At 40.4% G+C, this 23,073-nt stretch overlaps 1 protein-coding gene across 11 annotated transcripts in view; it reads left to right on the plus strand.

Annotated features, from left to right (window-relative positions):
* The window catches only part of CELF4 (CUGBP Elav-like family member 4), a 453,257-nt gene extending 433,044 nt beyond the window's left edge, over positions 1-20,213 (plus strand). For 10 of the 11 annotated variants that reach the window (XM_053448271.1, XM_053448277.1, XM_053448273.1 and 7 more), the window contains 2 exons: positions 7,853-8,018; positions 17,795-20,213. In XM_053448271.1, coding sequence (XP_053304246.1) covers positions 7,853-7,980 — 128 coding nt within the window. In that variant the 3' untranslated portion in view covers positions 7,981-8,018; positions 17,795-20,213. The remainder of the gene's footprint in view (positions 1-7,852; positions 8,019-17,794) is intronic. The other variant, XM_053448296.1, reaches the window with a different exon arrangement.
* The last annotated feature ends 2,860 nt before the right edge of the window (positions 20,214-23,073 follow it).

Here is a 23,073-nt window from a genome sequence, read left to right on the forward strand (position 1 = left end):
GCGCTGAGGACTTGACTGCTTCTTTCTGTTGTTGGAGAGTTAATATGCTGTTAATATGAGGATTTTATAAATATACAAACAGAAAAATTAGTATATATTTTTTAAAGAAAAATGGAGGAATTAGCAGGAATGGAGATTATACTGCGTGGAATTACCCCCAGACAGAAATATATGTCCAAGGGCTATGTTTTGTTTTATAAAAAAAAATGTAATAATAAAAAAACACAATAATATTAATTATGCAAATTGCATTTAAACATACTATTGAGGAAAAGTTTAAAAAAAAATTCTGTTGAACCAATGTAGCTTTTTTTTTCAACACGAAGGAGGAAAAATTAAAAATCTCGACACTTCCTGATTGCGACAGGAATCCAAAAGGCTTCCCTCTGAAAAACAGGAACGGAATTGCAAATTTTAAGGCATGTTTAAAGACCTTTACATTTACATTTACAAATATTTACATAGATTTCACATACTGCTAACGTAAATGATTTTGTGGGGATAAGGCATTATTATTGCCACTAAATTAACATTTTTCTTTATTAACAAAAAAAATGAACTTTAAAAAGAAAAAAAATGAAAAAATTAAGTCAAAACATATATAAACTAATAAAATGCAATATATCCATAATCTAACAATTTTTTTCAATATATTTTTTTTAGTACTTCTCGTTAAAAATAGGAACTTTTGAGAGCCGTCGTTCATAATCAGTAAAATGTTTTATTATAAGACAATCTATATATCAAGAGAATCAAGAATAGTTATAAATGTGTGTTTGGCCAAGATTAGTTTGTCCATTCTCCTGTGTCCCAAATCCCTGATGCCCCTCTGTCCTCCCCTGATGCCCCTCTTTTCTAGGAGGTCAGAATGTTTGCTGAGTATGAGGGGATCGCAGGGTTCTACAGCCCTAAAAGCCCCGGTAATGTGTATAGAAACAACAGGGAAAGGCTTTATAAATTAAACGGGGTAAATAAAACCCATTCTTCATGTTTTTAAAATGCCTAATTTAGTTCCATAAATAGCCAGCAATAGGGCACATGTGAAACATTTAGCCACCCCTCTAACCACACCCACTAATGTAAAAAACAGTTCCTATTGGCCAGCTGGAGATACATTGTAGACCGCGTGTGCGCATATTCTGTCGTCGAGGGTCACAAACAAGCCAGAAATTATGTGTAGCCCTGTCCCAAAGTATAGTCGTTGGGCTGGCCGAGCGGGGATATCCTGTGGTCCGTTTCCCGTTTAATATTCACAGCCAGGTCTGTGGCCCAAAGTCATCCATTTATTCCCCCGTCCTTAAAGAAAAAAAAAAAATTCCAAGAAAGATAAACATTTCGTCCACCCCCGACCCTGAATATAGTAAAACCACACACAGCTTAGACTATTTTTTTAATGGAAAGTTTCTTCTTGAGCTTTTCCTTCCAGTTTGGTCGGCGGCTGGATATGCCTCCCATTAGCTGAAGAATGCGCCTGCCATCCGCAGAATGAATTCATTAGTCTTGCTTATTCTGCAGATATTTATGACTCGGCCTCATCGGCAGAAATAACACAATGAAATAGCACTGCTGACTTTTCCGCGCACGCCTCTCATTTGTCCATATTTACGCCGGCCGGCGGCTTTAATAGCTAACGGTCGGGTGTCTTTGGTCATCACGTCCGCTAATGGAAAGAGAATGACCACGAGACCAGCCATCAGCCGATTATTCGTATCACGAACTCCGCGTTTATCCAGCCGAATCCTGTCGCATTATGGCGGATTTCGATTTTTTTTTTACGCAATTTTTCGGATTTGTAAAATCCTTCGTTATTGTTCAATATTTCTTCATTTTCCCTGAAGCTTTATGAAATTTTGATAAATTCCGCGCTGTCTCATGACAGAAGTACACGTGTACATAACAGCCGACGTATAGTATGCGTAGATGAAATATTAGTTTTGACGGATATTTTTTTCCTCCATAATGAAAAAGACGGCAAAAAAGGGCCCTACTCGCTAAACATGCAGTTTTGTTTGCAAAAAAACATGCGCAACAGAAAAATCAGGAAAAACTCAAAGATTGCACTATGCATGAAATGACCAGCGCCGGAGCCAGGAGGAACCCCAAATATATTTGATATGGCTATGTAGAGGTTAATCTACGAAAACAGGGAGAATTGCAACAAAATTAGTGAATTACGCAGAAAGTAATATTTATTATAGAAAACGTTTGAACCAGAATAGCCAGGGATATTTCATGCGCATTCCCCTCGGGATCCTCCCGTCAGCCCAAGCAGGACGTTGTAAGCCGCTTCCTGTTCTCTCCCTGTGTCGGCCCAAGCAGGAAGTTGGAAGCCACTTCCTGTTCTATCCCTGTATCAGCCAAAGCAGGAAGTTGTAACCCACTTCCTGTTCTCTCCCTGCGTCAGCCCAAGCAGGAAGTTGTAAATCGCTTCCTGTTCCCTCCCTGCGTCAGCCCAAGCAGGAAGTTGTAAACCGCTTCCTGTTCTCTCCCCGCATTGTTTTAGCGGATGGCGCAGGAGCCTCTAGCGCTAGAGATTGTTTCCAGCCACGCAGGTCCCTCCGTAACGCTATTATCACAGATATCTAAGCATGAAGGGGCGATTTCCAAAATGTGACGGGACGCCAAGATGGCTTCTCTGTCTCGCAGCACAACATGCGATAACAGAGGGTATTTTTTTGGTATTGATACATTGTATATATATATATATATATGATAGTGAAGGATATGAGATTATTCAATTCCCCTTTAATTTTTAATCTAATACAGAAAAAGGCTTATTTAAAGAAAGCCTAATTAAAATCACACCCTGGGAAACGTTCTTAGATGATAATAAATCCGGCCGTATCCGGCACATCTGCAGCGGTGACCCATGGGTGCCGTATACTTTATGTGAAATCTAGAACAGCTATAGTTAGCGGTTGCCTGCGTTATCTGCCGATGCCCTGCGGTACCCAGGGAGGTTTTAATAATTACAACGCCGACTGATCTTTGGTTGGCGCTGATCTCTGTAGCTACCTGCCGTCGGATGATTAATGGGAGACTATAGACCCACCTGAAACTCAGGTACCAGCCGCCAGGGACCCCGAGGAAGCACTTTAAGAGCGCAAACAGCATCTCATTTGCAAACCATAATTAATTTGATATTTAGATTACTTTCTGATGTTCTCCCGAAGGTACAATGAAGCCATTTTTTTTTTACGAAGTTGATGGGTTTTTTTGGGGGGATGACAATTATTCAACAAAACTTTTAACGCCAGCCAAATACTTTTGCAAGAACTTTCTTTTTCATGTATGGTCAAGAAACGAGGAAGCTGGATAATGATTTCGTAGAGGAGAAAGGCCCTTGACCCACCAAGACAATAAAAGTGCTTCCCCGATGGAAGGTCTCTGGTCTCGAAAATGATATTAAATATAAATTGGCCCTTTGGGGATTAAAAATCAACCTCCCTGTTGTCTGTTTTAATCACATTTAATTTAATACGAGAAGGACCTCGTGGATAATCCAGATGTAGAGAAGGATCACTGAATAGCCTTAATAATGATTTCGTTTATTCTGTCCGTGTTCCACGAACCATCGCTAATATACAGGGAAGAATTGAGAACCGTTCCTATGTCAGCCCTTCACGATGAATTTATTACTTCAGATGAATTAAAATCTCTTCTTCTGCAACGGTCACATTTTATTGCTTTCTGAGACCCTCAACCTCAAATTGGCAGATTCTTACCTACTTACTTCCACCAATAGTTTCCTAAACTTGGGTAGCGTCCATTGACCATCGTTAAAATTCCCGTCGGCCAGCACCTTCAAGCCAAGAGAAATATTTGATGCACATTGCACATTTTCCAGACAAATTTAGCTTCTGAGACAAATGCTAACCCTAAAAAATCTAGAAGCGCCGGGGTAACATTTTCTGGACCCGTAAGGGCGATGTCAACCATAAATGAAATCGAAATGGATACATAAATACCGTTTCCCCGGTTGTCTGAGCGTAGGAATTAACTGCTCTCCCCACCTCAAGGCGTGATTTGCAAGCCTGTAACCTCTCATCGCTATTATTTATGGTTCTTCTGGGGTCTGAGAGCTGAATTGTCTTTCAGCTTCTTGAAATCCCAGTAATAGTGATATTTATGACACCTCGCCGTGGCATGAAATATTCAGAATTATTATATAATTCATTCGCATTCTTTCATTCTAATGATTATTTACGGAATGTGCTCGTCAAGAACGTTGTGGAATCTTCCGGTTCCAGATCCAGCGTGTTATGTTTCCGAGAGACGTTCGTATGTATCGATTGCGGCGGAGATAGGCTACATTGTGATTTGCTTTATGTCCGTGCGAGTGGAATTACATCGGTCCTGAGCTGAAACATCAGAGCGCCGCGCATCCCGGCGCTTGTTAGTCACAGATCTATAAAAGCGAAGCAATTGAATGCCGTAGATCAGTAAGAATCCAAAGTCTATAATCTTAGTTATGTTCCATTGCCTGTGATTCAGACAACAGAGGCAGTGTGCGGGCTTTGATTTTTGGAAGAGCCTCTTCCCTGCAGTCAAGAAACGCATTGGATTCTTGTTAAATGCCAGTTTTTTTTTACCGTGGCATTACTAGAAAAGAAAGAAAGAAGAAAAAAAACCTCTTATTCTTCATCCCTCTACTGCTTGTTCTTTGCTTTTGCATTATGGGAAATGTGTGCGGAGCCGCGGCTTAACTCCTCGTTCATTACAAGCAGATCCTGGCAGCTGCTCTCATTAATCATTAAGTTATAGGAAGTCATTTGGGGGAGAAAAAAAAAACACCCCAACGCACCCAATGTCATATAATAAAAGCCCAGGTGATTTGAGCCCAGCCAGCCCTAAGTCGTCGGTCATCAGAGACCTCGCTTTGCGTCAGAACCCAGAAGGAATTCTGTAGCCAAACCGCGGAATACTGCAGCCGCCTAAAAGTAACATTGCACTGGTCGCCCCCGAGAACCAAGATTCTAAATGATCCAAATCAGGTGTATAAAAGTTCAGTTTTTTTTTTACCAAAGTTTCATTTTTTTTTTCTTAATCTGATAATTTCTGAAGAGGCCGTTAAAGTCCCGCACCGAGTGAGAATGAAACAAATGTTTCCCATTGATCAGGAAGGCTTTGATTCCGTTATAGAATAGCGTCGTATGACCTTTAAAAAAATCATCTATTTGGTATATATAATAATATTATTATAATGTTTTAATTAGATATTATGTGCGTTGTTATGGGTTCCATCCCATGCTCCTATACTTACACACGCTTACTATTTCTTTTCTATTAGTCTGTCGGATTAGTTCATGAAAAGTACCGAGTCCATGTTAGATCCTCAGTGTGGTTTTTTTTCCTGCTAGGTGTTACTTATAACACCTATATAATTAGAAAATGTACAAAAAAACCTGCATGAATTCTCCAAAATAGCAATTTCCACCCCGGGGTAACCTTTGGGAACATCAGTGTTCCCATTGGCTATTTCCACCTGGGGGGGCATACTTTTAACAGTAACCTTCGTGAACGCATTGTTGTAATATCTTATCTAGTTCTACAAATGACAGATGACATCATAGTGTGGGTTGAGCCATGCATGACATCACATATTCCCCGGCGTGTGGGACACTGGAGGTTGGTAAGCATGGAGACAGGTTATGGGAGGGCTTAAACCAGGCTGTTGGGAGAGATAATGCTTTAGAGGTACTCTATTAATAGTAATAATAATAATATTAATAATATTAATAATACAAACATTTAACACAAACGTGTTTGCAACTTTACTTAATAAACATTATACATAGAAGAATACGTCGGTGCGTTTAATTAAATAACCCCCCCCCACACACACTAAAAATATACTTAACTTATTTATAATTAATAAATATAATTAATTTTCATAAAATACTTTGCTGTCTTTGTTTTATTAATCCGACCAGGATAAAGCGCAGCAAACTGTTTGTTAAATGAATCTTCCCCGCATAAAATAAATCAGGACATTTATTATTTAATGAAGCCACCTTGGTCTGTGTATTCAATTGCCCATTCCGGGGGCACTTAGCAGGTTAGTGCGCTTATCTAATAAACCCGCTGCTTTTATAATTCCATAGTATATATAATTAAACAGATTATTTTTATTTCTTTATTTCTGGAACCTAAATTACTTTTTTTATTTTTTCAGTTCACTGTTTAGGGGGATTTCTGCCCATTTTTAACCCGGACCTTTGTCTTAGGTTTTCAGCTAGTTAAAAATACCCCTAGGCTTTATGGCCGTGGCATCCTGGGTACTTTTAGATTTAAGGCAGAAGTTGGTACCATTTATTGGACAAACACAGATGTAAAGTTATATAAACTTTCAGGAACTTATTGGTCGCTTCTTCTGATGGAATCTGAAGAATTTCACCCAGGAAACTGGATGATTATATCATAAATTATTTTTTTTCTTTAATAAAAAAAATATCAATACATTAATACAGAAAATAAAACTGTAACACCGGATGGGATTAAAGGGACTCCCTTCAGGCTCGAAACATATATTACATGGTGTATTCATGGTATATAACATATTATATATACACACATACATACACACATACATACATGCATACATACACACATACATACACACATACATACATACATACATACATACATACATACATACATACATACATACATCGATACATACATATAGTCTAGAATAGAGTAGCAGATCCCAGGCGAAAAAAAACAAAAAGTTAGCTCAAGATATCCTGTGCTGTTCCCCAATACCTTACAGAATATGTTATATTTCCTGGAAAATGTTCTATTTGTTGGAAAAGTATTAGATATTAGACGCTTTGTTATAAAGAATGGTGGAGATTATGTCATTCTTTGGTGCAAACCAAGCTGTCGGAAGAAACTTCCTGACTTCCACGTGATCTGGAAACGCTTTGCTTCCAGCTTTTTAGTAAGAAATAGTAAAAGTGATGTGTTTGTCTTCCTTTTTAGTGTCATGATTTTTTTTTAATAGTATTGTGTTGTTGTTGTTGTATTTTTGTACTGCCAGTTCACCAGATATCGATGTGTTTGCGGCGGTCGTGTCCTTTTGGATATTTGGTACGGCAGGTGAGGTGTTAGAAAGACCAGAAATGGATGGCTGTCCATAGATCTGTAGTTCGAGAACTTTACGATATTCTATTTCTAGAATTTTATTGTTAAACATTCATTACGACAGTTTGTGTTCTGCTGGTTAAGGTTCGAGTTGAGGCTTGGGTCAAGGACTGGTTAGGGTTTGAGTCAAGGCTTGGGTCAAGGACTGGTTAGGGTTTGAGTCGAGGCTTGGGTCAAGGACTGGTTAGGGTTTGAGTCAAGGCTTGGGTCAAGGACTGGTTAGGGTTTGAGTCGAGTCTTGGGTCAAGGACTGGTTAGGGTTTGAGTCGAGTCTTGGGTCAAGGACTGGTTAGGGTTTGAGTCGAGGCTTGGGTCAAGGACTGGTTAGGGTTTGAGTCGAGTCTTGAGTCAAGGACTGATTAAGGTCTGAGTCTTTACATCAGACTAGACGGGCCGAATTCGTCCGATCTGCTGGCAGATTCTATGTTCCTTTTTGGCTGGTACCTCTGCTCTTTCTGTCCGTCTCCTTTTTACTTGACCTGGCTAATATAGACTTGTGGATGCTTTCAAGCTGGATGCTGCTTTTTTTTTTTTTCTTTTTTAGGATCTCCAAAACCCAATCTAGCTCATCAGAGTCCACTCCGCTCTCTCTCCACTTCCTCCACCTGCCCTCCCATCTTCACCGTTAATGAACTTGCTGTATATGTGTCGTGCGCTTGGTAACCTTCGGCTTTATAAGACCTCGCATTGCTTCATGTTTTGACAGGTTTTGTGAGTTTTGACAATCCTGCCAGTGCCCAGGCGGCCATCCAGGCCATGAATGGCTTTCAGATTGGCATGAAGAGGCTGAAGGTGCAGCTGAAAAGGCCGAAGGATGCCAACCGCCCTTATTGAGACATTGCAGATGCCTCTGGAAACAAGGACTAGCACAGGTAAGCCTGAGGAGGGCGTAGAGTGTTCCAGGAGGCCTAGAAAGAGAGAGAGATAGAACGTTATAGATAAACCAGATGGAACATTCCACCGTATTCTCTGCATTCTCCATCACAATGCGGTCATACCTGGGAACTTCCCAGCTCTTTTCCATTGGATCCATATATCGGTCAGGGAGGCGGAGCTTGTAAGAGAGGTAGGGCTAGCTGAGCATGGGGTGTGGCTATCCCCCTATTGGATCAGGTACTTAGCATTGAGTAGACAGGGTCTGTAGAGTGGGTGGAGTCAGATGCCACTCCTCCAGCTTGGAGAATAAAGCATCGCCTCGGGGATCAGTAGTGTCCCCTGGTGGCTTGGAGGCAAACCCAGAGCGTTTCCAGATGCTTTACGTTAATCATGTGAAAAATGACCATCTCTGATTATCGGGCCGTTAGCTTTGGAGCAAAACCTCAAAAACGTTAAATCCTATTGTTACTTTTACTGAATAAACGAATCGTGTCAATTATATACAATTATGTGAATGGGTAGAAACACGCGTTTATTGCGTGTGCACACGTGTGTACTGTAAAGCCGGTCTGTTATAACATTTCTAAATTGGCTTATTTTGGCAAAATGTATATTTTTTTTAGAGCTTCATGTTTAGGGTCCCGAATCACTGAGGACCTCTTTCCTCTCCTGATGCCCCTCTCTCCTCCCCTGATGCCCCTCTTTCCTCTTCCGATGCCCCTCTCTCCTCCCCTGATGCCCCTCTTTCCTCTCCTGATGCCTCTCTCTCCTCACCTGATGCCCCCTCTCTCCTTACCTGATGCCCCTCTCTCCTCCCCTGATGCCCCTCTCTCCTCCCCTGATGCCCCTCTTTCCTCTCCTGATGCCCCTCTTTCCTCTTCCGATGCCCCTCTCTCCTCCCCTGATGCCCCTCTTTCCTCTCCTGATGCCTCTCTCTCCTCACCTGATGCCCCCTCTCTCCTTACCTGATGCCCCTCTCTCCTCCCCTGATGCCCCTCTTTCCTCTCCTGATGCCTCTCTCTCCTCACCTGATGCCCCCTCTCTCCTTACCTGATGCCCCTCTCTCCTCCCCTGATGCCCCTCTTTTCTAGGAGGCCGGAATGTTTGCTGGGTATGAGGGGATCCCTAAAAGCCCCCCCCTCGAGCCCACCTGATAAGATATTTAGAATTTTAAACTGAAACCTTTTTTTTTTCTTTTTGAGCCGAGGGTGTATACGCGGTATTCGGTAGATATCTGAGATATTAAATTGTATGACCGTTGACTTTGAACGTGGCTGAGGGTCCTGGGAGTTATAATGTACAGCAGCCAGAGCACCCGGGGTGGTGGGGGGGGGACAGCAGGAATCCCATAACCGGCCAGAGGTCTCCGAGACGCTTAAACCCCTTTCCTAACGAGCCGCGGGAATGATGGACGGAAGACAAACGAGGTTTCTGCTTTAAGGCGACGCGGATAGCGCTCGCAGAATCAAAGAAGACGATTCCGGAATCCGGCCTGCTGCGAGAGACTCGTTACACGGAGCCGCGTTACACTTCACGTCTTTGCGGGAGACGGATGACAGACTTGCGGCCCCTAATTTGAACCTAAACGATGAGCGTTAAAGCCCCTCCGTCCCAGCGTTAGCTTTATGCTGCCGTAACCCTTCGGCTACCGGAGACGTCCCGCTGGCCACTGCTTACATTGAATTTAAGCTTATTTTATTTCCACCTTTTTCCAAACTTTTATCCCTGTCTCCTTTGTACTGCGCTCTGGAATACGATGGCGATATATTACGCATGTTAGAAATAACTTTGCCCCCAAAAAAGGAAAGTTAGAGAAAACTATGTTTAAATGTTATGTTTCAGATCCGGTTATACAAAGATATTCTTTTATTTTTTTGTCTATTTTATTATAAAACATATACATTTAATAATCACCCGAATCCATTCAGTTTCATAAAAATCAATGATTGTAACGAGAATCTGGAACTTTTACATATTTTACACTTTACCATCTTCTACATTAATATTATTAATGTAAAGGAAGGAAGTGGAGCAGCCTCCCAGCACAGGTGGTAGAGGGTAATACAGTGAGGGTATTAAACATGCATGGGATAGACATACGGCTCCTGAATCTAAGACGAGACCAACGACTGATTAAGGTTTGAGTCTTTACAGCAGGAGAAACGGGCAGACTAGACGGGGGCCGAATGGGGCCGATCTGCCGGCAAATGCCCCAGCTCTAAATAGTAAAGAGTAGAACTCTTCGCGCTGCATTATCACCGCATGAAATTTAAAGCTCCTCTGATGCGATCGCTGCTCAGTATTTGTTAAAATCTCCCAAATGTAATAAAAATTCAAGCCAAGAACAGAAGAAAATGCGGTGACCTCACAGGCCAAAGAGAAACTCAGGAAAAAAGTCCTATTGATTGTTTTTTCTTTTTTTTTCGGGGCAGTATTTCATCGTAATTATAACTTTCATATCTATCATCCAACTGGAGACCCAAAGCCCCCCTCAGACTCGAGAAACGACGGGGGGTCCCGGCTATAAAATAGATTTTTATTGTTTTTTTACGTTTCCCGTAGCACTCTGTTTGGTGGCACGCGGTAAAATCGCTCGCACTCCTGTTCCTTTTAAGTAAAAAAAACACATAGAGTAGGAAAAAGTAACTAAAATGATATCATTGAAGCGTATTGGACAGCGGGGTACGGTGCCTGTAAATCGGGACACTTGGGCGCTATGCAGCTCTCTTCTGCGGGTAGACACCAGACCGCTTATATTTTTGACTAGCCAGAAAATTGGGTTTTTGATAGGTAACTATCTATCCTGCCTTTTAATTATTAACCCCTTCCTTCTCTACCCCTATAACATCTAAACGCTAATTTTACCAAAATCATTGATTCGTTATAAACTCATTACTTTAGATTTTTTTTTTTAATGCAAAATCCTATCTAATTTTAATTATTTCCTGGGCCATCTGATGAAATTCATTAATATGGAAGATTTAGTTTAAAAGCGTCAGCAGGCTAATTATTGTTCATTAATTTTTCCTTTGTCAATAGTTTATTCTTAGAAAAAAAGTGCAGTTTTTTTTTATTATTATAATTTTATTTTTTTTTACATAAAAAAAACCTTTTTCCGGTCTTGGATTACCTTTGACCTTTCTAAAAGTTTTCTCTTATTTGTCATATCCCACCCAAAATAAATAAATAAATAAATTAAATAAAAAAAATGAAAAAAAAAATGTAACGTTTTTGTTAGGACGTAGAATATTTCCGGGCAAGAAATCTTTACATTTGGCCTAAAAACCCCAAAAATAAATGCGAGTTTTGTGCGTGCCCTGGGGTGGAAGGAGCATCGGCGGGGAGTGGATGCCGCCTCGATGTCACTGACGGCAGATGATAACGATGTCATATTTCTGCACCCCGTTCCGAGCGCGAGATCGCGTTTTAATGAGCGGCGGCCGCTCGGCTGTCACGGCGGCGTGCGATTCGCCGCGTCTCTCCGCTCCGGCAGAAGCGCGGGGCTCTGCTTTTCCATCAAAATAATCCAATTTAAGGAAATGATTCATATTAGCGAGCGCATCTGTCTGCGGCCGGAGCAGAGCCCGGGTGTGGGTTTAATAAATGATCCTCATTAAATTCCACTGGAAATATAATCCGGGGAGAGGCGGCGGCGGCGCGCGCGGCACGGAATGAGCTCGAAGAGTTAGCAGCCCGGAGACGTCGTTTGTTCTGCGGAGGCTCCACGGCCGCTCCTTGTTTGTCGAAATTTTAATTTTGTGATGAAGACACCGAATCCATCAGACAGAGCGAGCAGAGCCGCTGCCCCTTCCCGTCACGCCCAGGGGAGATCGCTCATTCTGTGTGCGCCAGGCTGCTTCGGGGGCTGGGAGAAATACAAGTCACTCGGGTGTCATATAATTCCCCCCCCTCCCAAAAAAAAAACCCAAAATGTCCTTTTTTTACTTTTTTTCCCGTTCTGGCTTCGCTTTTTCACATAAAAGTATCCGATGGTTACAAAAATACTGCAATAATAGGAAAATAAACCATAAAAAATATGTTTTGTAGCAGTAAAAACCCAGAACCCGCCGGCAGATCGGCCCCATCCGGCCCCCGTCTAGTCGCCCATTTCTGCTGCTGTAAAGACTCAAACCTTAATCAGTCGCTGGTCTCGTCTTAGATTCAGGAGCCGTATGTCTATCCTGCGCATGTTTAATACCCTCACTGTATTACCCTCTACCACCTCTGCTGGGAGGCTGATCCACTTTTCTACCACTCTCGGTAAAGTGAAACTTCCTTACGTTACATCTAAAGCAGATAAGCCTTTTACCGGATACCACGCTGGGGTATTATTTATTTAAAGCATTCATCTACAGAAAATCAGGGACAGAATCAATAATAAGGCGCAATATGCTTTATAGGAACCGGTCTTTTTGGTATTTATCAAGCTAAATGCTGATGTACTTATAGACATGGGGAGGAATAACTTGATGCCTTCAGAGGAAAGATTCAAATGGCCGATGTAATAAGGCATGTTTAGGGAGCGCCGCGTATGACCAGGTCCCTCGCAGACCACAGATCGGGGAACCCGTTCACCCCAAAGTCATCAGCTCTGTTGACCCAAGTAAACGACATTTTCTGCAAGACAAAGGGGGCCATTTTGGGTCGGCAGTCCCTTTAAAATCCTATAAATGTCGCCAAAGGCAGTTTTTCTCCACCCATCGCCCCCTTCGTTGGGGTTGGAAGTCGCCGGTAACCTATGACCTGAGCCGCCGTGGCTTTGGGATCTTGGAGAACGTGACCTACGGAGCTTTCAATGAGATGTATTAGGGTCACGATAGAGGGTAATGGCCTCTAGACGTTCTCCCGTCATTGCCGTGTTGTAGACGTGTTGTAGACGTGCTGTCTTAGCACGAGGGTCAGTAAATTAAGAAGCGTTTAAGTTCCCGTAACCGGCACAATAGGACGTTTTTCTACTTCTGTTGGGAGGCTGTTCCATTTATCCACCACCCGAGAGCAGTAACGGCGGGGGGGGGCGGGTAGAAGTCCATTCAGTGAGAAGAGATTGGCCATGAGGGGCAAATCCGGGCACCCGGCAGATTCAGGGTGTCATTTCTGTCATTATCAACATTGGGTGACCAACAATGGCCTTGACCCTGGTTTATACGGTAGACACAGGGGCGACCGGGTTTATTCACTAAATCAGGAGCTGGCAGGAGAGTTGCAGTTTCAGCTCCATTAATTCACCCTGCATTATGAGCCCCATATAATGTATAGTTCAATACCAGAACTATACGTTATAGAGAGGCACCCAAGTCCATCTTAGCGGATCGCTAGGGTTGGCCCTTCACAATGCATGCCCGACCTTGGCGAGTTGGAGCAACAACTCTCCTTCCGACTCCCACTACAGCGGACGAACCCAACTGTCTCACGGCTCTTTTCTTTCACACGACGGCCACTAAGTGTAATGAGCGGAATGGAGGGAGTTTCCTCTGGAGGACGAGATGAGATGAAAAGCGGCATCGCTCCATGTAATACCCATCGGCGTGGAATCTTCTCTTAGGGTTAGCGTGTGCGGTGAGAACGTTATGCTTCTCGTGTCTAACGGCGATACTAACGACTCCCGGACTGAGCCGCTCCACAAGCAGGCGCGATACATGTTATCCGACCGTGTGATATATTACCGTATTCTATGGAAAAGCACGAGGTTCTCTACTCCACATTGTTACTTTTAAGACATCGGACTGAGATGGTGCGGGTCCCACAGTTTTTTTTTTTGTTTTTTTGTTTTCTTATTACAATTTCGAGAAACCTTACATTTTGGGCAGAAGCCTCGGATACAGAGATTCCCATGGAGGAGACCGGAATGTTCCGTGACACGTATGGAATTGCGTTACATAACACGGCGTTGGACAGCTGGTGTTTTGATTATTGGAGAAATCTATTTCTAGATGGGGTTCATGAGATCTCATTGCAGCGTCCGTCACCCGTAGGCTGTTATTTGTCGGATATTAGAAAGGAGAGCGGAGTCTGTGAAGAAACTGGAAATCTTTTACTTTGTGGGGTGATATCTCTGTCATTCAGTGAAACCAGCTTAGCTCAGCTTCTCCTGGAAGAAGGGCCGAGTCTGCCCTGTATAATGTATAGATAAATCAGTGACCGGCCCCCTGTATAATGTATAGTTAAATCAGTGAGTCGGCCCCTGTATAATGTATAGATAAATCAGTGACCGGCCCCCTGTATAATGTATAGATAAATCAGTGACCGGCCCCCTGTATAATGTATAGATAAATCAGTGACCGGCCCCCTGTATAATGTATAGTTAAATCAGCGAGCCGGCCCCCTGTATAATGTATAGATAAATCAGTGACCGGCCCCTGTATAATGTATAGATAAATCAGTGAACCGGCCCCTGTATAATGTATAGATAAATCAGTGAGATGTCCTGTATAATGTATAGATAAATCAGTGACCGGCCCCCTGTATAATGTATAGATAAATCAGTGACCGGCCCCCTGTATAATGTATAGATAAATCAGTGACCGGCCCCCTGTATAATGTATAGATAAATCAGTGACCGGCCCCCTGTATAATGTATAGATAAATCAGTGACCGGCCCCCTGTATAATGTATAGATAAATCAGTGAGCGGCCCCTGTATAATGTATAGATAAATCAGTGAGCGGCCCCTGTATAATGTATAGATAAATCAGTGACCGGCCCCCTGTATAATGTATAGATAAATCAGTGACCGGCCCCCTGTATAATGTATAGATAAATCAGTGACCGGCCCCCTGTATAATGTATAGATAAATCAGTGACCGGCCCCCTGTATAATGTATAGTTAAATCAGTGAGATGCCCTGTATAATGTATAGTTAATGTGCAGAGAGTTCGTCTCATTGATTTTAGAATACATTATACCAGGCATCATATTATATCTCCAGCTCTCCCTTCTGAGTGGAGATCGGAAAGAACCTCATGGGGTCTCGGTGAAGCCCCTCACTCTGCATGTGTAATAGGACAGCCTAGATCCCAAGCAGAGCCTGCTGTTTAGTAAAAACTTGTCCGCGTTGGAGGAAACCTCACAGAAAGCTTATACATTCGCCCCTTTTCTTGGGGACAAAAATGCAGAGAGTGGGTGGAAGAACACGAGTCGGGGGGGGGGGCTGTTATCCAAAGGTCCGGAGATCATTAACCCTTCTAACCTGGAGGAAATCTTAGTGATTCCATCTGGAAATGACCATTCCATCCCAAACAACGTGAAATAAGAGATAGAATGTTACTTGCAGGTTATGATGTCATACATTGATGCACGCGTTCCTCTTCCACCGCCTCGTTTGTTGTTGATCATTCGTTTGTCCCTCTGCTGAGCCTCTTTTATACATATTTTTTTTCTTTAAATACACGCATTTATTTTCATTTCCTGCCTTCGTCATTGTGGTTGTTCAACTGATCTGTGTGCGGTATTTATTTTATTTTATTTTTATTTTTTTTTCTCCCATCCCTTCTCCCTCCCTTTGAAGGATTAAAAAAATGAAAAAAAAATAGAAAAATAATAATAAAAAAAAAAACGCCAAAAAAAAAAAAAAAAAAAATCTTTTCTTCTTTTGTCATTCAACTCAAACCCTACCTAACCAGACCCACCACTCGATCTCGCGCCGACAAAACGTTCACATAATGACGTGAGAGTGGACAAAAGAGCTCCCAGTCCGTAAGTTCAACAAAAAGCAGAAGTGGAAAATGTGAAATGATGGCGTCATGTAAACAAGCTAACTAAATGGTTGCATGACACGCCGTTAAGTTTTGTGGAGGTGCCGTGGTTGAAGCATTTTTTATTGAGTGTTGTATCAGTTGATGATTGGCCAGTCATAATCACATGTGCCTTTTTTTGTCGTTTTTTTTTTGTTTTTTTGTCGTATTTTGTGATACCGCAAGTTTTTCGCTGTGCTCATTCTGTATAATTGCTTGTAGTGGCATTCTGTTTTTTAATGTTTTTTTTTTTTAATAAATATTTTTTTGCTTCCTTGGTGTAACGTACTGTAAAGATCAAAACACACAAAAACTGTGTTTCTAAAGCCAAAACGTAGACGTCCCATAGAACGCAATAAAAAAAATGTTGTGATTTGATTATTTTGTACATAAAATATTGTGATTTTGATGGTATTTTCCTGTATTTATATATATTTATATTTATGGAGATTTGGGGGCCTTTTTCAATTGAATTGTTTCTTAAAACGACAGATTTTAATTTTGTTTATGGTTCATTTTGGGTTCCGCAATATTAAGAAAAATACTAATAACCAATATGATTGGTTAAAGCCACAGTCCCACTTTAATGTACAAAAAATATATAATAATAATCTTTTTTTTCTTACTTTAGTCTTCAAGTTTATTTTTTAAAAAATAAATAATTTTTTTTACCATTGGGTTAAAATAGTTTTTTTCCTCCAAATTTGACATATAGGATGCTAATATATATATATATATATATGTGTATATATATATATATATATATATATTTATATATATCTAATTTTGACCAGCTCCCACATAAACATAGTTTAAAATAAATGTATATTAACTAGAATTTTAGTGCAAATTTAGAATTTATGTCTCCAAAAATATTTTTTTTTGCCAGAAAAAAAATACAAAATAAAACTAATTTTAAAAAAAAAAATATTTAATTTTTTAAATAATTTTTTTATATTTTTTATTCTGTAATGTATCACAGCACCAGCTACTTTTTTTTGGATTCAAGTGGGCCTGGAACTTTACCCAACATGCCACCAAAAAAAAAAAAAACTCTTAAAAATTCAGTATTTGCAACTGAAAAAGGGTCCTCGACAAGTGTATTCTTTTGTTTTGTTTCTTGGTGTTGTAATTGTTCAGATGCTGTGTATGGTTTAAGGTGTGTTGAAGCAACAGTGTTGACACCCTGCCAGCGTGGATAGATCTATGAACGGGGTTTCTTAGCTCCATCTTCTCGATGTAATGTCAGGAGGAACCTGCTTGCTTGTAGGAGATAAGGGTTTCATCTGCTAAGCTTAAACGATCAGACATCCGGCTAAAATGTCAAGCTTAACGCGATCATGATTTCATTAAAAAAAAAATGTAAAAAAAAAATAATAGAATAATTTGGAAGCCTCTGCAAGCCTCCGAGTTCCATTCGATGAAGTTGAATATTCCGATACTTATTCATTTCATGGGTTTAGATTATTTTTTTATTGTTTTATTTTTTTTTCATTATTTAAACTTTTTTATTTGTTCAAGTCGGCTAGGGCAGAAAATCCACACCTACTTTGCTTCAACAATAAATGTGTCTTTATTTAGGTTCTTCCTCTTGTTTCCTTCCTCATTCGACGTATTTTGTTCACTGTGATGAAACCTGTACTAGAGGACGATCACATTATTCTTTATACATTTTGTAGCCAGGGTTATTTTTAAGCGTACCATAATCGTTCTCCTGTCCTAATGAGCATTTTAGATCAGCAATACTTTTTTACAGTTTTTTTAATCAACAAAGGGGATGTATAAATCCCGTTTTAGGAAAGAAAATCAACTGTCCAAAAATATCTAGTATTTGGATAATTATGGCACTCTATATGATCAATTTCAAAATTGACAAATTTGTTTAACCCACTGGTCTACAAACATATTCATCACTAGCTGATTTTCAGTGATTTTTAGTTTTTTTTTAAGCTTAGGTCGTTTTATTTTTTTTTTAATATTTGATTTTACATTGGATGCCAACTTCGTAACCTTATGTTTCTTCTTGTGTTTGTCTTCTTCCAGGGCAGGAACGGAATGGGCAGTATTATAACAATACAACATACATATATAAATATATATGATCAAGACGCGCTGGATCACAACTTTGACATATCAGCAAAGTACCAACTGATCTGAAGACTTCAGAATTTTCTCGCTTTGATTGTTAAGATTGTAACATTTCTTTAATGAAAAGTATCACGTCTGCTTACGTGGAACGGAACTCTAGTTGACAACATCAGACGGAATGAAGATCGATCGGAATTTTCCGAACAGACAATGATAATGCCACACAAAAAGGATTTTTTTTTTTCTTCAAACAGGAAACCTGAAATCTGACAAGGAGTGCCTGGTAGTCACCATGAATTATGTTGCCATGGTAACGCCACAGCAACAATTACTAGAAGCATTGTATTTGTCATTCCTTAGCTATATAGGGACCAAAGGACCAAACTTTTTACCGCAGACTTGTAGCTGTATGTAAAATATGGAATTAACTTCCTATACCTCGGCTGTTCTTAAAACAGTTTGAGGGTAAGTATATGAAATATGTAAAAAAAATAATAATTACAAAATGCTTAAAATGCTTTTAAAATGGCAAGATGATAGTTATTTGATACTATTGAAGGTTCTTTGGTTACATTACTTCAATTATGAAAATTTCCTATGGTTTTCTGTATATTATGAAAGGAGTAAGTATTTAGGGATTAAAGTAAGAATATATATATATTAAAAAAAAAAAGAAAAAAGGAAAAGAGAGAAAAAAAGGAAAAAAAATATATAAAACAAAAAAAGGTACAAAAATCATTAGAAGAATGGCTGTAGTGGAAAAAAAAGGGTTTGTAAATGCTTTTCCCATTTAAAATCTTAATAGTTGTACAGAATTTAACAGAAAAGTCTAACATACCTATATAATAGAAAAAAAAATTAGAGAGCAAAAAACGTAAAAAAAAAATGCAAAAAAAAAATAAATAGACGTTAGCGTTATTGCTAAGAGAAAGATGTTGTAGAACTGTAATTTTTTGTAGAGTTTAGAATAAGAAACTCCTATTCTTTGCCAATTGCATAATGTATCGAGGAGGATGTGAGAGGCCGTGACGGCAGCTTTTAAACTGCAAGCATTCCACCTATTTAAAATAAAAAAAATAAATAAAAAAAAAATAAATAAAAAAAATATTGACTCTTGTAAACAATGCAATGAAAATATTAAAGTTACAACAGCTAATGTCTTTTTATCTAGTTAGTTCTAACTTGAAGAATGACACGGCTATTGCTTCATATCTCCATAACTTGCTATTTGCTAACACTCCCATCATCCTCTGCTTTAGTAGTTTCCATATCTGTTCTAGACCTTCAGGGCAAAAGTTAGCCTAGAACCTTAATACTGAAAAAAAAATATTTAAAAAAAAAAATAAAATAAATATACAATCTTTGAAGAATTTCTGAAACTGTTTACAAGGAATTTTGAAAAACAGGGGATGTTTAAATGATGCTGGCTCTGTTTTTCTGTAAATAAATTTGCATATTTTGTAGGACTTTTAATTGTAATGATAGAGAAAAAAAAAAAAAACAAGGAAAACTATTTAAATGAAAGCACGATATTTATCTTTGGTAATTGACTTTAGAGCAGTTTAAAAAAATAAAAACAAAAAAAAAAAAAACAAGATGTTGCTTTAGAACTCAAGAATTCAGAAAATAAAATCAATGAGCTATTTAAGAACACATATATTTTAAAAAATATCATATTTATTCTAATTTATTTCCACTGTATGAATTATTGCATTTATCTTATTACGTTGTTCTCGCTCCTTTTAGTTGAACTAAAAGAGCGGGATGATCATTTTTTTGACTTTTTTTATTTAACAAATATATATAGATATATATTGAAAGATTCTTAAAGTATTAACTCTCGCAACACGTCATGCTTCTTTTCCTGTTACGTTTGTCTCAAATGCTTTTTTTCTTTTTTTCCTTTGATTCTTTTGACCGCGAGAAAGGCTGGTAACCCCTTCGTTCCATTCATCTCCCTGATGTCACGACTCCCTTGAACCTCATTCATTCACCCCCCCCCACTTTTAACTGATCAACTTTGTAACCAGCTTACAGGCCGCTCTCGTATTGGAAAGAAACGGTTACTTTGAACAGTTCTTGCATTTACTCCCGGCACTTTGCTCCAACACCCTTTCTCTGTTTTCTTCACGCTCTTCCGATTTTCCTTTGTCGCCCACGCGTAGGAATTATCGCCTCTTTTCTCTCTCTGTTTCATTCCTTCTGTTTCTGCTCTTAGTAAATACAGGTGTGTACAGCAGCTGCATTTCCGTCCAACTGCTCTTTTCACTCCCAATTACCTTAAAAAAATAAAGATCTCCTTGTAATCTTCTGTAATTATTGAATGACGCTTTTCAGCTTAGCCCTAAATAAAGCACAGTTTAAAAAAAAAAAAGTCTCCTTATTGTTATAAAGTTCTGTTTGATTCGGGGGGGGGGGTCGGAACGGACAGGATTTTTGTAAATTTAACGATAAATGAAAAATATTCGGGTTGTCAACATACTAAAAAAAGTAGGGTGGGGATATTTTGTTAATAATGTGTTGAAGATCATATGTCCAAAAGCCCTCCCCTCCATTTCCTGAACGGGGTCTCGGAGTGAATGGGGCAGATCCTCACAGTCTTGGGGTGAATGGGGCAGATTCTCACAGTCTCGGGGTGGATGGGGCAGATTCTGAGGGTCTCGGGGTGAATGGGGCAGATTCTCATGGCCTCGGGGTGAATTGGGCAGATTCTAAGGATGAATGGGGCAGATTCTCAGGGTCTTGGGTGAATGGGGCAGATTCTCAGGGGTCACATAGTCTGGAGCCGACTCCTTCATATCCTCCTCTGATTTAATGATATCTGAGAATCCCGATTGGTGCTTTTCTCCCTGCTGTATCACAGCTGGAATCCTTGCTTGAATACAGGTGACTTAATTCAGAATATCTTTACCTCCTGACTAGTCCATAAGGACCTGTAATTGTGGTCCTGATACCAAAGGCAAGAAAACCGTTAAGGTTTCAGCATTGAGTCATTTATTAATCAGAAAGGAGAGTCAAGTCAGAATAAGACACAATTGACCCAAGTTTAAACTGGTTAAAAGTGGAAACAAGACAAAAAAATACATATTTAATGCAAAAAGTTCGAGGTCTTGGGGATAATTCACCAATAATTCACATCTTGAGGCATTTGCAAACTACTTTGCTGGTACTAGACGCGTCGGGTGTCTCGTCTGTGAAAGTCCTGGGCGTTTAGTATCAGAAGTTTCTCCGGTGAATGTGGGAGCGACACATTTCCATGAAGCTCAACGGACGCGGGTGCGTAACGAGCAGTCCTATCACTCACTGTGACACAAAGTATCCGGGGGAAGCTGCAGCCTTACAGCTAAGAAACGCTGGCCTTGATTCAGTGTTCCTGCCTTATAATTTATAAAGAGTCAGGAAACGCAGATCGATGCTCCTGACTACATGCGCGACAACAAGCGTTCAGAAACAACCATAGACAACATGCGCTGACCACCAAAGAGACGAAAGGAAGCCGATCTCAGCAGTTGGCCGAGTTCCCTGACTTATTCTGGGAACTCTGCCAGATCATTAATTGGCCAATTATAAGTGATCATAGAGGGATCTCTGCCAACGCAGATTAGAAACACGCGCCTGTTCTGATTAACGTTCATTGAAGTCTACGATTCCTTCCCAGCGCTCCGAGGATTATATGTTTATTTTTGTGTGGCTGCGCATGTGCAGCACGTTTTGTTGTTTCTCCTACGGCGTCTACATTTACTTTCTCCCCGCTCTAGTGGAGATTAAACAGAAACGTTACGGGTCTGGAATGTACGGTGCAAAAACGTATACATTTTAGTCCTCATTCATTCGCTTTCAGGTCTCGCTTTTCTCTGTGTCTGTTACCGGGGGTTACGGTGTATTTTGGCGGTGTGGGATTTTTCATTCAGATTTAGTAAATAAGGTTTCGCTCGCTCCTCTCTATCATTTGTGTTAGAAACCTGCTTTTCCTAAAATGCATGATTTATTACACCCCAAAAAAGACAAAAATCAACCCAAACTCGCACTTTTACATTAAAGTGATACATTTTCAGTGTCCCACGCCGTGACAAAAGAGAGTCCGTGTGATTATTGCCACGGGGCGTTCCTTATCTTTGCCCTCTTCCAACATGCAAGTCAAGCTAAAGGCCGAAGAACTTTAAACTGGTCATGGAATACTCGGGACTGTCGGCAGCTATGCCGATCCATTAAATCATTGTGTTTTATAAAGTGTCGCAGGACATTCCATCCTTTATTCCCGACATAAAATGTCAAGAGAGGCCGTATAAAAAGAATTGCATTTGGCCGGGCCGTGTCACAACATTTATTTATCGCTGATGCGGCCACGAGCCGCTCGCCGAAGGGGCCGAGGAACCTTTTGGATTGGGTTAAAAATAAAATAAAATTTTTAAAAAATAGGAGAAAGGCGGAATTAGGATGTACGGCCTTTGTTTTGGACAGGAGCTTTCCGTCATGTCTGTGAGCCGCGTCCGGGGAGGCGAGAGAAAGCGCCTTCCGGCTACAAAGCAAAAATTCAATAGGCTGTAAAAATGCGTGATGTCTGTGGCCCGGGGGGCCGGCTTGCTTCTTAAACCACTTGAGCTTCCTATCTGTGGTTTATGGCGACCCCCCAGTCCCTGAGCAGAGATATTTCTCACTCGCTCCTTACGGCGTGACTTTTACTCCACACGGAGTTTGTCAGCCGCTAAAACTACCCGGTGGATATTAGGTCCGCGGCCCCCGGCGGACAGGGTCCGGAAGCAGAAGAGGCTTTGCTAAAATAGAAACGGACTTTTAATTCGCGTTCGGAAATGCAGAAATCAGAATTTTGGGTGAATTAATCATTTTTTATTATTTTTAACCTTATTTTTTATGTTGTGGTAGTTTTGCTATAGTTACCCAGTACCTGGGGCAGCCGATATATATATATATATTGATTTACTCAGGACTCGGGGGAGGGGAGATGGCCCAAGGGTGCCACCTCATATGAAACATGGTGGGTTCCTGGGGTCCATGTTTCGCCTTCATTGTGGTCGGAACTTAAAAGGTTAAAAGTAAAATAAAGACAAACACACCACTTCTATGGGAGCACTTTTTCCTGCCACTTCAAGCAGCCAATCAGTGATGCGAATCATGGGACCACAGAGGAGGGGTTCTTCTGAAGCTCTGGAGCTGAAGCTTCTCCTTAATTTAATTTGTGCTTTTTTTGTTAATTTGTATGATTGTTTCAGTTG

The sequence above is a fragment of the Spea bombifrons genome, chromosome 1 (assembly GCF_027358695.1).
Source record: "Spea bombifrons isolate aSpeBom1 chromosome 1, aSpeBom1.2.pri, whole genome shotgun sequence".
Classification (NCBI taxonomy): Eukaryota; Metazoa; Chordata; class Amphibia; order Anura; family Pelobatidae; genus Spea; species Spea bombifrons.